The 14,537-nt window shown below is 47.1% G+C and overlaps 1 protein-coding gene across 2 annotated transcripts in view; it reads right to left on the reverse strand.

The window, feature by feature from the left end:
- The window catches only part of LOC147747789 (flavin-containing monooxygenase 1-like), a 472,774-nt gene that overhangs the window by 180,988 nt on the left and 277,249 nt on the right, over positions 1 to 14,537 (reverse strand). For both annotated transcript variants that reach the window (XM_086955833.1, XM_086955843.1), the window contains one exon: positions 2,680 to 2,822. In XM_086955833.1, coding sequence (XP_086811959.1) covers positions 2,680 to 2,822 — 143 coding nt within the window. The remainder of the gene's footprint in view (positions 1 to 2,679; positions 2,823 to 14,537) is intronic.

Here is a 14,537-nt window from a genome sequence, read left to right on the forward strand (position 1 = left end):
CGTTGCATTATGAGTCATGTTCACTGATCTGTATCTACACTTCCCTCCGAGGGAGACTTGACTGCTCATGCTACTACACTAACTGAGAGTCAGGTGCAGAAGGAGGTGCCTGCCCCAGTTGAGCTGGATCCATAGTAGGGTGAGACCCAGATACCAGGAGTAAAAGGCCTCAACTACCTTGGTTGGGCCCAGTATTGTCTGCTTGCCCTGTGTCCCTCTGAAAGGGGTTTCTGACAGCTAGCTAGTGGAGCCCCATCAGGTGTGGTGCGTTGTGATGTGAGTGCAGCAGGGAAGGTTGAAAGTGATTCTGGCAGCCCGAGTTCTGAATGGCCTGCAGCCTTCTGTTGAGATTTCCCATGCATAGAGGGTGTACCTGTAATCCCATAGTCCAGCTTGATTTTGAGCAGGGCGTGTGTGATGGTTTTCCGGGTACTGATTGGGAGCGATTTGAAAATTCTTCCCATCATCTTCAGGGTATGGAAGCATGAGGCAGTAGCAGCATTGACTTGGGCGGCAACTCCAGTTTGCTGTTGATAATAATTCTGAGGTTCTTCCCCTGTGTGTAAGGGGGGGTGCTGGTCCTAACTTTGTTGGCAAACAAGAGGAGTTCCACAGTGAGGTGTTCTTCCTGAATGTTACAATTTCGGCTTTGTTGCTGTTCATTAAACAGTTGGTTTTCATCCAGTGGCTGATTTCAATCATGCATGCATTGAACTCGATCTGGGCACTGGGCTTCTTGTCTGTGAGGGATAGAATGAGTTGCATGTTGTTGGCATAGGAGAGGACATTGATGTCCTGAGAGCAGATGATGCTGGCTAGAGGGATCATGTATGTGTAACTTAGTGTCAGGGTCATGCTTCACTTTTCAGAATCACAGGAGCAGAATGCCCCCTAGCGATTTCCAGCACCATACAGTTCTGTGGTACAAATGCTAGGAAACCCCATGGGGGAAAGGGGATTGGACAGAGAAGAGAAGAGACCGACCACACACACGTCTAAATCTTCTTTCAGCTTCAGACGTCTTTTGGGTTTCTATTTGCTGGTTATTCCGGAAAAAACTGCAAGGCAATTACAACAATAAATTCTAATCTATTAAATACTCCTACAATTCTAGTAATTAATCTATTGTATTACTATCTACACCTACCCAGTATTAGTGTAGCCCTTGCTTCTCTTCTAACAGCCGTGCACTTGATTTTTTCTTGCAGTTATTTCCTAAAATGTAAACATACCCTTTTAGCCTTTGCTATATATATATATCTAACTTCCTTTTCTTGTCCTCTTTTCCTAATTAAGGTTCCTCACCTCAAGTATGCCCAGCTGTTGCCTTAAACTGGATTCTTCTGTTGATATAAGGAACTGCCTTACACTTAAATTCTTCGTGTGTCTTAATGTAACTTCGAATTATCTGTCCTGAAGTTTTCTGGTTCTTTAATACCTTCTTTATTTCAAAACCTTGTTTGCTTTTCCTAGAACTATAACTGTCATAGTCCTATTTAGGGTGTCTTGAGATTTTGACCTATTTAATGTCAATGCGCAGTATTACTCTCTCAATTGTACCTAACACTATGAATACGCTAATCCTAATCTGGTTAACGTTATTATTTCTTCTTCCTCCGAACTTTCCTATGAATACTCTAACAACTGAAAATACGGTACAGCCTCAATTGTTCATGAACTCCTGTTGACATAAACGGAACAGTCTTACATTTTCTTCCGTCTCCTTGCTCTGCTAGTATTGCTTCTTCGGTGCGTTTCCAAACAAATTCAAGCTCTGCCAGGTCTGGAACGGAACCTGCGGAGAGCTCGCCTCAAACATCCAAGTCGCGTCGCTTCTCAGGTGAAGTGCGTAGTTCAGCGGGCAACGGCTGCTGAACCTTCCTGATTTGGCCAGAAACTAGAGCGCTAACTCCGCGCGCTAAACATCGCTTCCTGGCGGCCATTTTATAGGCTAAACTCGCTCCTCTTTTTAAGTTCAGGGTAGTTCTTCTTCTCAAGCTGTGCGCCACCACTCCTTCTGATGGTGTGAAAGTGTTGGATGAGGCACACCTGAGGTGGTGACAAAAAAGCACATTGGCAGGACTCCCTCTGACAGCCACTTCTGTCTATGATGCCGTTGATGCTAGAGGAAGATTCTGGCAGAGACAGTAGGACTATGACGGTCTTCCCTCCATAGACCTGCCAACATTTAAATGTAGAGGGTGGACAGCCAAGCCAGCAGGCAGGAATACCATCAGAAAAGTGACAGCGGGACCCGATCCACCAACACCTAAATCAGACCCATAGTTTTTCAAGGATTGGCCCTCAATATGATGTTGGTGGGACCGACACCAACAGGCCGTTGGTGGCTGTCCCACTGGCATCCAGGCCATCGATCTGACTGTTGCGTTATAAAGCGGACGGCCGAACTGCAAGGGTCTGGGGGGACAGAACGCCACCTTTCACAGAATCAAGGATCCCATTAGGCTGGCGTCAGACTCCTATTCCTACCATGAGAGCGGTGCCTGCGTAGGCACTGCCATAGATATTAGGATGTCCCTTTCTGAATGCCTTTTCATGGTGGTACGACAAAATAAATACATTCATGAACTAGACGTTATTACCCTATGACACTGCTGTTCATTTTTTAAAGACAAACATTGGCAATTATGTAAGTATCCCATCCAATCATTCTCGTACCTTAGCAGCCACACGACTGAGCTCAGTAGCGATATCCACTCCACTGTTGCCAATCCCAACCACGAGCACCCTCTTCTCCTGAAACCCTTCCGGGTGCTTGTATTCTTGGCTGTGGAAGTATTTACCCTTAAATCTCTCAATCCCTGCCATGAGAAAAAAGAGAATCGTAAAAATTACCTCAAAGGAAATTGAGCAACATATATTACCTCCCGTCCCTCCCTCGCCTTCCTTCAGTACAATTGAGGCCCCGCCTCCCACCCAGACCCACCCCCAGCATAAAAACTCTGCCCGCCCCCACCTCCACCTGTTTTTTTCTGTCTCACTAGTGAGACTCACCCTTTCAGTTCCTCCCTGTGGCGGTGCCGGGGAGTCTTCGTGCTGGTTCTCTGCGGCGACGGTGTCCTCTGCAGCGTTCTCCTGGCTGTGCCACCTCTCCTCGTCTCCCTCGTGGTATGGGGGCGGAGAGGTGGCTCGGGAATCCGCTGCGGTGTTTTGGCGGTCCTCCTGTGGCTGGGGCTGTGTTTCCGGGTCGGGCTGCGTGGCTGCCTCCTCCCGGTGTGCTGTCTTACAGGAGTCCAGGTAGGACGGGTTTGTGCCCGTTTTCTTTTTTGTTTCTCGGCAGGGCGCGTTGCTTCTTGCCCCCGGAGACTGCCACTCTGCCGGCTGCCCGGTGGGGGCCGTGCATGGCCCTGCCTCCTTGCTATGGTCCCTCTGCTCCTCTGTAGTGAAGTGCACTGTGTATTATCCTGTGCCTTTTTCCATCCACGGCTCCTCGGCTTCACGTGTCCTTTTCGTGCCGACTGGACTTGTGTGCCGCTGACGGGTTCTTCGCAGTACTGAGGAGTATATGTACATTTTGCGACCTGTGGATTCTACGGCCTGCTTGTGCGTTTTTCTTGCCCTGTGGATGATGTATACAGGCCATTGGTGCTGTGCCTCAGTTAAGACCTTTGGTGGCACTGGTTTTCGCTGGTTGGCTTCGGTTCTTGTCCTGCTGCTCCATGTTCCCTTTGGTGGTGGCCTTGGTGGTTGTCTGCTGCTGGGTCTGCTCCTGTCGGGGTCGCCTGGGGTTTGGTTGGGGGCGTACTGGTGTCCTCTTCCTCTGCTGCTGGGTCTCCGGTCCCCCTGGGGTGCCCTTGTCGCGCTGAAGCTCCGTGGGGGGTGTTCTGCCTTTCTTGTCTCATGATGGTGCTGGGCTTGATTGTGGCTGCACTGTCCTGTGTTCTGGGGTTTGGTTGATGCCTTCCGCGTCCCTTCCTCATCCGGCTGGTCCTATGTGCGACTGGTTCCCGTCTGGATCCTTGGGTGTGGATCCTTCTCCCGCCTCTGCTCTGTGTGTGGCTCCAGGGTGGTGCGCGTTCGGGCCGTGGGTCGCTGGACTCCTGTGCTGGTCGGCAGGGTTTTCCTGTTTCCTGCTGGGCGGGGCCTGTGGGTTTCTTTCCATGGTGTCCCCGGCCCTCCTGGTTGGGCTTGCCCCTTTGTGCCGGGGTGGGGGTTGGTGCTGTGTGTAGCGTGCGTTGCTCATACTTGTTGTATGTGCGTGGTGCGTGTGGCTTTGTCCGCTGTGGTGCTGCCCTGCTACCAGTTGATTGGCGGTTTCCTGTGCGGCCTGCCGTTGGCGGTCTCTTCCCAGCCCTCCTTCTTCCTTCTGCACTGTGTTGGTCCTGATTGGTTTCAGGTTTCTCTGCGCGCTCGGTTTGCGCTGGGGCGTTTGCTTCTGGGCTGCGCGTCCCTGTCTTCCTCCTGTGGCTGTGCTTCTTGGTGGGGGTCGCCCCTTTCCTCCAGTTGTGCAGTTGACCGCTGTCCTGGCCGCGCTGCTTGGTGGGCCTGTTGTTCTGCTTGGCTGCTGCCGTGGCACTGGCTGGCCTGTTCTCTGCTTCTTCTGTGCCCTCCTTGGTGCTGGGTTTCGTGGAGTTTGCGGTGGCGGTTCGTGGTGGCTGCATGTCGCCACCTTGGGCCCTCTGCTTGGCTTGCCTTAGTTGGGGCGTCCTGCCTTTCTCACGTGCCTTGCACTGGGGCCTCTCCGTGGTCCCTGCTGTGGGTTTCTCCTCTGTCTTTCGGGTGGGCGCGGTTTTGTCCGTTTCTTTTGCCCTGGCTGACTGCCTCTTGGTCAGAGTGCCTTGCCCTGTTGGGTTCCTGTCACTGCTGTATGTTCTTGGGTGCTGGGTCGGCTTGGTGCGGGTTCCTCCGGTTTGGAGAGGGTTTGGCTGTCTCCGGTGCCTGTCTACGGTTCCTGCTGGGTGGCTCTGCTGGACTGGGTGTCCTGTTTGCTTGCCATGTGTTCCGTCTGCTGGGTTCCTGTCGGTGGGGTTTGGGTCTTGGGCCCGCTCCTTTCTGGTGCTGGGGCTGGGGTGTCCGGCGGCTTTGTGCCTGTCCTGGTTCTCCTGGGGGTCTGCTCCTGGATTTGGCTGGTGCCCTTCCGTGTGTTGGCCCTTCGGGCTGCCTTTCCGCGGGCCCTACCTGGTGGTTTTTGGCATGCCCTGTATTTTGGGGTCGCTTCTCTCCACTTCCCTGTCACTGCTTCTTTTCTGCATTTCCTGCGAAGTATGCCCGTTTCTGCTTCCTTCCTCTTCAGCCTCGGGCCTTCGCCCTGGGTCTTCCCGCATGTCCGGGCGCTATTGGGTGGCTCTCGTTCAGTCTGTGCTCGGCCCCGTTCCCTTGTCCGGCGGTTGCCTGGCCTCTCTTCCTTCTTGGGTTCGGGCCTTGTGGCCCCGAGGGCTCCTCCGGCTTGTCCTGCGGCTGCTTGTGCCGGGGTGCCTGGCTTCTGCGGTGTTCCCTGGGCTTGTTTTCTTCTTCTCGGCCTGTCCCTCTGGCTCCTGTTGGGTTGGTCTTCGGGGTCTGTTGTCCCTGCTTCCCTTGTCGGTCGGTCCACGGGGGGGGCTCTCCTGGTGGCTCGGCCGCTGTTGCCTTCTGGCTCGGTGTTCGCTGGCTCCTCTGGCTCCACTTGTGGTGGCTTCGGTTGCCGGCCTGTTCGGGCTTGGCTGGGTTCGGGTTCCTGTTCTGGTTCCTGCTGCTCTCCCGGGGGTCCGCTTGCTGGTTGCTGTTGCGGCCTTTTGGCCTTGCCCTGGTGCCCTTTCGGGGCTCTCTGCGGGTCTGTGCGTGTTGGCTCCGTCTGACGCTCCGGTGGCGTTGTCCTTTGCCGCGTCCTGGGTGGGTCCAGGTTCTGGTCCTTGTTCCTTGGTTGCCTGCGTCCTGTTTCTGGGGACTCTGGTCTGGGTGCTGGGGCTGTCGGCTCTCTGCCTCTGTGGGTGTCCTATGTGCTGGCAGTTCTGTTATGCTGAGTCCTTCCTTCCCTGTGTCTGGACTGTTGGTGGGTCTTTGGGGCCTCCCTGTGGTGGTCCTGTTTGTGGCGCCGGGGTCGGCCTGGGTGGCCCGGTTAGGGTCTCTGGGCTGGGGTCCCGGGTCTTGGGGGGGCGTCTGGCCCTCTCCTGGGCCTCTGGCTCTTCGGTGTGCCTTTCCCTGCCCTGCCTTTTACGTTACTCTGGCCTTTCTGGTGCGGGCGCTGTGGGTCTGTGCTCGGGGGTTGTTGGTTGCCCCCCGTTGGCCTTGGGCTCCTTGTTTTCCTCTCCTGTCCGGGTTGTGTGTCGCTCGGTGGAGGTTCCTTCTGGTGGCTTCGTGCCCTTTGGAGTTTCGTGTCCTTCCCCTGGGTTCTGTGCGGGGTTTGCCCTGCTGCCTGGCTGTTGTGCAGCTGGTCTTGGCTGTGTTGGGGGTTCCTGTTTCGTTGGCGGTGGCTTGCAGGCTTTCCCTCGGTCCTCCTCTTGGCTGTCCTCTGCTTGGTGTTTGCTGGCCTTTTTTGGTCCTGCTGTTCTGCTCTGGGTGTTGTTCCTGTGGTGCTGGCCTCCTTTTGGTGTGGAGGTTCCCTCCGGCTGGGGTCCTGCTGGGGTTGTCGGTGGCCCCTCTGCGAGTGCAGTGTGTTGCTTTCCAGCTTCTTGGTGCTCCTGGCTTCCTTGCGTGTTGCCTGGTTCTTTTTTTCCGGGTCTGGGTGTTTGTTCCCTGGCCTGTCGGGTCCTTCCCTTCGGGGTCTTTGCTGCTGGTGTTGGATGTCCTGTCCGGTCCTCCCTTTGGGCCCCTTGGGGGTCTTGGGTTGCGGCTTTTGCCTTTGGGCCTTGTTTTTTTTTGGTTGCCATCGCCCCTGCGGGGCGCTTGGGGATGTTCTGGGCCCTGTTTTTGGATGTTTCCTTTCTGTCTGGGCTGTTCGACTCTGTTGCTTTTGGGTCCGGTTCCATTCTTTGTCCCTTCCGGTGGCTCTGCGTTTTGGCTCTGTCACAGGTTGCTTTTGCCTGTGTTCTGTCCTGCTCCTTTCTTGGCTGTGAAGTCTCGTTTGCTCGGTTTGGCTGTCCGGCATCTTTTGCTGTGGGGCCTGCTGGTTGTGGAGTCCTTCCGGGTGGGGGTCTCTTTGTCTATTCGCTGTGGTCCGAGACTGGTTGTGGGTTTCGGTCCGCGTTCTTGGTGGCTCTTCCTCTTGTGGGGGTGGTTCCTCCTTTGGGGGTTCGGGCCTCAGGGTCTTGTCCTCTTTGCGAGGCCAGGGATGTTGTTCTGCTGTGTTTTGGGCACTGTTTTGTGTTCTTTGTCACTCAGTTGTCCGTCCCTGTTTTCTTCTGCTTGCTATGTCCTCAATTGTACTGAAGGAAGGCGAGGGAGGGACGGGAGGTAATGCTTCCATTTCTAACGATAATGGCATTACTCCTAGTCCTACTCCCTCGCCTTCCTTCAAGGACCCTCCCTCCCTCCCGGTGCGGTTCAACTGAGTGCTAGCTCGGCTTGTTTATGTACAGGTGGAGGTGGGGGCGGGCAGAGTTTTTATGCTGGGGGTGGGTCTGGGTGGGAGGCGGGGCCTCAATTGTACTGAAGGAAGGCGAGGGAGTAGGACTAGGAGTAATGCCATTATCGTTAGAAATGGAAGCATGAACTATTACATCCTGGTGACATTCCAGAAACTTCAGTTAATTGGACTAACTCTAAATATTATTTCGAAATATTGCAAGCTTTAGACTTTGGAATTAAGGCAGGCTCCTTCAACATAAATAGTATTCCACAGACATTTAAAAAATAAGCATTAACCGCAGACCAAATTTTTTGACACAGGAAGAAATACATTTGTTGTCATGAGGAGTAAGTATAGTGGAAAATAGGAGAGCAAAAGAGTAGTCCTATGCGAGGTCAACTTTCATCAAGCTTGTAGTGCACTTTCATTTTCAACCTTATTGCAGCGGTTACAAATGAATTGGCATTATTACTCCTCACTTTCTCACTTTTAGTCAGTGCTTATTTTGAATATTTGCTTTTGGAATCAAATGCCCTCATTAGGACTGCCCCACTTAATTGCGATATGTGCAGTGACTCCTATTACCACACAGATCACCATTAGGAGTTTGGGTGCTAGCACCACTCTCCTGCAGTGTTCTCTCAATATATTTCAGCAGGTCAAACCTGCTGAAATTTATTGGGTGAAAAAACACCTGGTAATTATTGGTACACATCGATTATATACACCCCAGAACACTGTCCATTAAACAGGCTAGCAAAATAATAAGGCTCCCAGGATCCTGCTAACAGATAGATGTTCTTTGCTTCTACCAAAGGTGTTTTGCAAGGGTTTCAGATGAAAGGTCCTAATTAGTTGATAGACCTGCCATCTGCTCGTGTGATATTGAATCAAGGAACTTGTAACAGGAGAGTGGAGACAGAGTATAATCTCCTGTGAGAGGCATATGTGAAAAATACGGTAGCAAAGCACAAGGTTTTCATGATGTAAAAACGCTTTGCAACAAACATCTAGTTTTGAAAAGGATACACTGTTTAATGGAGAACAAATGCAGCCTTGCACTCTGGGGAGAGGGGAACACCCGATTAGATCTTTGTAGCCCCAAGATGATAATACATCATCGCTCCCCTATGAAGAAGAGGAGAACAGGCAGGTATCTCTCATACTTCTCTATTAGGCTCATCCAGATTATGATTATTTACAATCCCCTTGCACCACCCGGGCGTCACTTTTCCCCATATAAAAAGTGATGCACCGGCGGTGTAAGAGGCTTGTAAATAAGCCCCTTAGAGTTTTATGAGTGAAACAGCCCTGCTAGAGAAACTCAGATCTGCAGGTATAAATACATAAATATAATGATTTATGATTTATGTATGTGTGTATTTTACGATTAAGGCCTTTAAGGAGGGGCAGGAGAAAGTAGAACTGGAGGAGAGACCAACTGTTATATGATTAGAGCATGAGATTGAACAGATATGTTTCTAGAATGAGCACTGCCAGTATCCTACCTCCTTTCTTGTCTTCCCAAATTTGTGAACGAGGAGTCTGATAGGTGTATATTTAGAAAAAAGTGAGAACATTTCTTCTCTTTGACTATGGGTTCCCTAATGCAAAGGGCCTTATAGCAGACTTTTGTTGAGCATCAGCAGCCAATGCAATTTCCATAGGTGTTGCGGATGTCTTACGGCTGAAGCTAAGAACTAACCTGACCACAGCATTTTGAACTAATTGCAGTCTTTGAGTAGCATATTTTTGGAGATTAATGAGTTGTTATAGTCTAAATGTAATAGAATTAAAACATGCACCATGGTGATGCTGGAGGATGTGGGTAACAAAGGTAACACTTTATGAATGATTCTTAAGAGACACATGCATGCAGATACTATTTTATTTATATGCGGGAGAATGGAAAGCTGTGAGTTAAAAATAATGATATTCCAATGGCAGATTTTAGAAACCGAAGAGACAGGGGAAGTAATAGATTAGATTAAGATTGTTAAAAAGTATTCAATACTATTAGCATTAACACATCTAGACAGAATTAACCTAATCCATCCTCAGCAAGGACTACCTTTTAAGCCTTAGAAAGAGAAGGGAAGAAAGAAACAAAGAAATGGTGGGAAGGCGCTGCTCTTAAAAAATACTTGGAAGCTAATCGTATTCCAAGAGGCCTGTGGATTGTAAAATTCCCACCTTCAGAAACAACTCCTTTCAAAATAAAGAAATGTAAAGACAACTTACATACAGCATCAAATAACATATTCAGACAGGTAAAAGACATAGCTAAGGAAGAGTGTGAAAAATTTAAGGAGGAATTGTATGCTCTCACAGAAAGAATTGAAGAGGCTAATTGGGGGGGAAATAACAAATATGAATTACGAGATTCCTAACAAAGACATAGATGAATATGAGGAGGACATAAATAAAAGAAAAGGAAGTTTTGCCGGGACCAAGTATACTATTAATGGGGTGAGTTTACATCCTTGCTAAGAAATATGACAATGTGAAACCAGGAAGTGGATCAACAGAGCCAACAAATACATCAGAAATCCCCTGGGAAGAAATTGAAGAATTCATGAGAAAGTTTGGAATACATTTTTTGGGAGTAGTTCAAAGACATTGATTGAGAAATACAAGCATAAAGGATACAAGCGCTAAGCTATCAAATACCAGGATCAAGAACCCCTTCACATTGGGAGTATAATTACATGCACAGAGGAAAGAATAAACGAAGGAGAATACAGTTCCAACCAATTAGTGATTAACATATCCTCAATAAATCTTACGAATAACAAGATGGTAAAACTGAACAAGGACTTAGCCTTCTGCCCAGCGGCTAAGTGGGACGTAGTGAAAACCAAAATCGACCTATACAAATGTATTTGAAGACTTAAACTTCAAGCCTTCTTCTCGGACAAACCATGTTCAACTTGGACAATTTCATCACAACCAACAACAAGTGATTTGACAGTGCAAGATTTGGAAAACTTACACCTGCTACCAAATCTCACCGAAATAGAAGATGTTCACTTGAGTAGTACAACTACTGACATATTCACAGCAGTAGTAGAATTAGGGATTGATATCTTCAGCATATGGGACAGTAAATTCCCTTCAAAAACAACATTCATATCACCCTTACCTTCGGGAAATTTGATAGACTTGTTTTATGCAGCAGTATTACATTAATTGGACACGGAGTACTAGACAAACAGTACAAAAGCAAGTATTTGCCATCCAATATTAATAAGAAACAGCAAGTGGCAATTTAAAATCTATGTATAAATCTGAAACTGATAATAAAAGAAGCAGACAAAGGGGGTAATGTGATTTTACATACAGAAGACTACCTAATGGAGATCAATCAACAATTGTATCGCTCCATCTCCTACATATTAAGAAACCCTACATCAAACGCACAAGAAAAGATTAGCAGGATATATTGATAGATGGTACAACAAGCACTTGAGGAAAAACAATATCTTTACTTTAAGGATCTAGTGATGGAAACCATGCACATACACCCTAAAATCCACAAAATGTGTTTCCCTTCCAAAGAGAGCCCTTTCATAGTAGTATTGATTCAGTTTGCTCCTGACTAGAGTAGCAACTGTTCATGAAGACCATACCATTATATATTCAAGACATGAAGAATGTTTTAAAAAAGCTGGACAACATTGATTGGCAATCAGACTACAAACATAGCTACAATCAATGTAGCGAGTCCGTATACCTCTATAAAACATCAAGATGGAGTAGAGGTGGTGAAGAGAGCCCTAGTACAAGATCAGTGCACGTTTTGAAAAGAAATCAAATGATTATCAAAATGCTTGAATTCTGTCTGACCAACAACTTTTTTCTCATTCAATGGTAAACTAAGCATGAGCGAATTTTGCGGATCTCGCGTTCGCGAATTTTGCGGATTTGCGGATTCGCAATCCGCAAAATCCGCGAATTCCCGCGAATTTGCGGATTTTTTTTTTTGTGTGTTCGCCCGTGTTTCTGCCAGTTCGCGAGGGTTTTTACAATTTCGCAATTTGCGAACTTACCTGTCGGGTCGCAAGTTTTGCGAACTTGTTGTTTCTACGTGTCCAACCTGTTTGGGACACTCTTCTTCATCACTGCCACTCTCTGTCACCACTGCCACTCTCTGACTACTCATGCCACCCTCTGGCCCACCCATGCCACCCTCTGTTTCATCACCACACCCTCTGGTTGTCCAGTGTACATTATTTTCGGCAAAGCAAAGCACACCTTCCCTGCCTCAAGTGACCTGAATTAATTTGGGGCTGATTAATGTGTCACAGAATATTTTTTTAGCTGGCACCTGCTTCCTTAGTGCGCCCTGATTAGTGATCTTTTGCACTTGCTAAGTGCTTTCATTGTTGCAAAATTAGTTACAACACCTGCCCTGCCCCAACTGACAATAATGAATTAGGGGCTGATTAATGGATTTTAACTTCCAGCCTGGCTCCTGCTTGTCTCCCTTAGCTGTAATTCATGACCTTTGTGGCATATGTGTAACTATTCTGAGGTTCAGAGCAGGGTCACATAATAGTTTCAACTGGCAACTGAACTCTGGAGGGGCCCCTCAGGAAGCACTACAGGAAATGGCTACTAATGATGTGCCTGAACTTTTGAACCTGGTAAGTAGTTACTTTCAGTTTTGCTTAGATCGTATTTCTGCAATTTCGCACTTATTCGCGGGGCGCGAACTCACGCGAACAGTGCGAGCAGTGCGAGCAAAATCCGCTGCTCGCGGATTTGCGGATTTTGCAGGAAATTCGCAAATCTCGCGGATTGCGGATTTCCCGAAAATCCGCAAAATCCGCGAGCGGAACGGATTTTCCGCCCATGCCTATGGTAAACTCTATATAACACAACAAGAGACTGCGCTGGGAGCATCATTTGCACCTCGTTATGTCTGCCTCTTAATGGGGGAAATTGAAAAATACTGGCTCTGTAATGACCTATTTGAAAACGTCAACAATATCATCATTATCTTCTGGGGAAGATACATAGACGATGTTCTACTGATATGGAAAGGATCACAAATGGCACCGGAGAATTACATTAAGGAACTATCAACCAACAAGCAGGTATAACAGTAACTTCCACTGTCCAAACATGAAGTTGGAAAACTGCAGCATCAAATTCAATCTGACCTGCAGTTACCTGCCATCTAAGGACTACCAGCTCTAAAATTCCAAAAGGGGAACTCACTAGAGCAAGAAGAAACTTCAGCAAAAAGGAGGATTTTTACACCAAATCAAAAACTATAATTCAACTTTTAAAAGTCTCAGAGGCTATGATCTGGTGACTTTGAACCACAATATGAAAGAAATAGAACAAACCAAGAGAGGTAAACTCTTACAAGACTCAAAAAGATGTGAACCAACACATTCTCCAACCCAAATCAGGTTTATTACAGAGTACAGTAACAGACACATACATATTAGAAAAATACTATGGAAACACTGGTCGTTCCTAACTAATGACCCACAAGTACAAAACAGCACTCAATCATACGCACAGTTCAATTTCAAAAGGGCACCAAATCTTAAATAAAAACTGTGTAGATCATTTTTCAAAACTGAAAGAGGCAAATCAGGGACCTTTTTGGAAATATAAATAAATGGACACCAACATCATATCAATGACTGGATGAAGTGCAGCATCACTTATGTGGTATAAAATATTACATCTCCATGCTACAAAAATCACATAGATAGAACCATCAGACATTTAAGAACATTAATCAAGGGTATTACAGAAACATCCAGAAGTTGGATTGAAAACTGACATTAGTTGAACATTTTGGGAAACATCATCAATATATGTTTGCATTTCTACGGATTTAAAAACGTAAGAAAACTTTAAGGGAGGAAACTACGATATAGCACTCTGGAAATGAGGAAGTCATCTTATCTTGAAATTTGACAAAATTACTTTTGAGCTCCAAAAAGATAAGGAACCACATAACTGGTTATTATGAAGTCTGATTATTCTGCTTCCTACAATTTGAGATTACATCCTGATACATCTTAAATGGCTCCTCATACCCAGAGAAATAGGACACAGAAGATAACACTGCTTTGAAATTTAGCCATACTTATATTAGATCACCAAGTTTGAGATAAATAACACATAATGTGCATATCATTAAGAGTAAATACCATTTATACGATCAAATGTAAAAAATAGTTTGTTGTGACTCTATGAGGGTTGTCTTTCAGCAAACTCTGTCATTAGGACTCTAAAAGTTGCCAAATGTGATATAGATAATGATCAACTCTAATACAAGGGAAATACCCATTACTACGAAGGTACGTAAAGCCTTTACAACGAATCCAAAAGTACAAGGGAGTCATTACAACTCCACTTTTAACAACAAGACTGCCATTACAACGAATGGCATTACTACCCATGTGGCTACAACAAAATTGATAATTGTAGTGCCCGACTTCACCACGAAAAATATCACGTATTGAGGAAGATGAAGTGTCTTGTGCAGCCAAGTGATCGTGTAAGACACTTAGCTAATGAAGAGGTGTTCAGTGGATTTCCTCTCACACTAAGGTGATAGTACTGTCACGTGAGTTGCGTGTGTGAGCCAGTGAAGTAGCTGCAGAGTCTTGCAGGTGTTGCGGAGTGTGGGCGAATTACCTCTACCGACCTACTGGCAGGGTCGGAGGTGGGGCTGGACTGTAGAGGTTTGTGGTAGGAGAGTCATAAGCCGCACTTCTACTTGTTTCATGCCCGTCCTTGGAAAGTTTCCACCTCGCATGAAAGGATTTAAGATGGAGGGCATATCTTGATATCAATATGAGGAGCTTGTGGGGCTCCAGATTAATAACTGCTGATGAGAAGGACAAACAATACCAGCCATTTTCAATAGGAAAGGGCAGACAAAATACTACAGCAGTAACAGGTTGCTTCAGAAGGAATTTACATAACTGGGTTGCTTTATTTGACATTTTTATGCACTTGAACTTTTGAGAAATGTCATTTCAGAACAATATCTTTTCAATGTTTCACATTTCTAAGACTGCTTATATTGCTTACTAAGCTTTGGCATGAAAACTATGGGTGA

Source organism: Lissotriton vulgaris, chromosome 1_1 (genome assembly GCF_964263255.1).
Source record: "Lissotriton vulgaris chromosome 1_1, aLisVul1.2, whole genome shotgun sequence".
Taxonomy (NCBI): Eukaryota; Metazoa; Chordata; class Amphibia; order Caudata; family Salamandridae; genus Lissotriton; species Lissotriton vulgaris.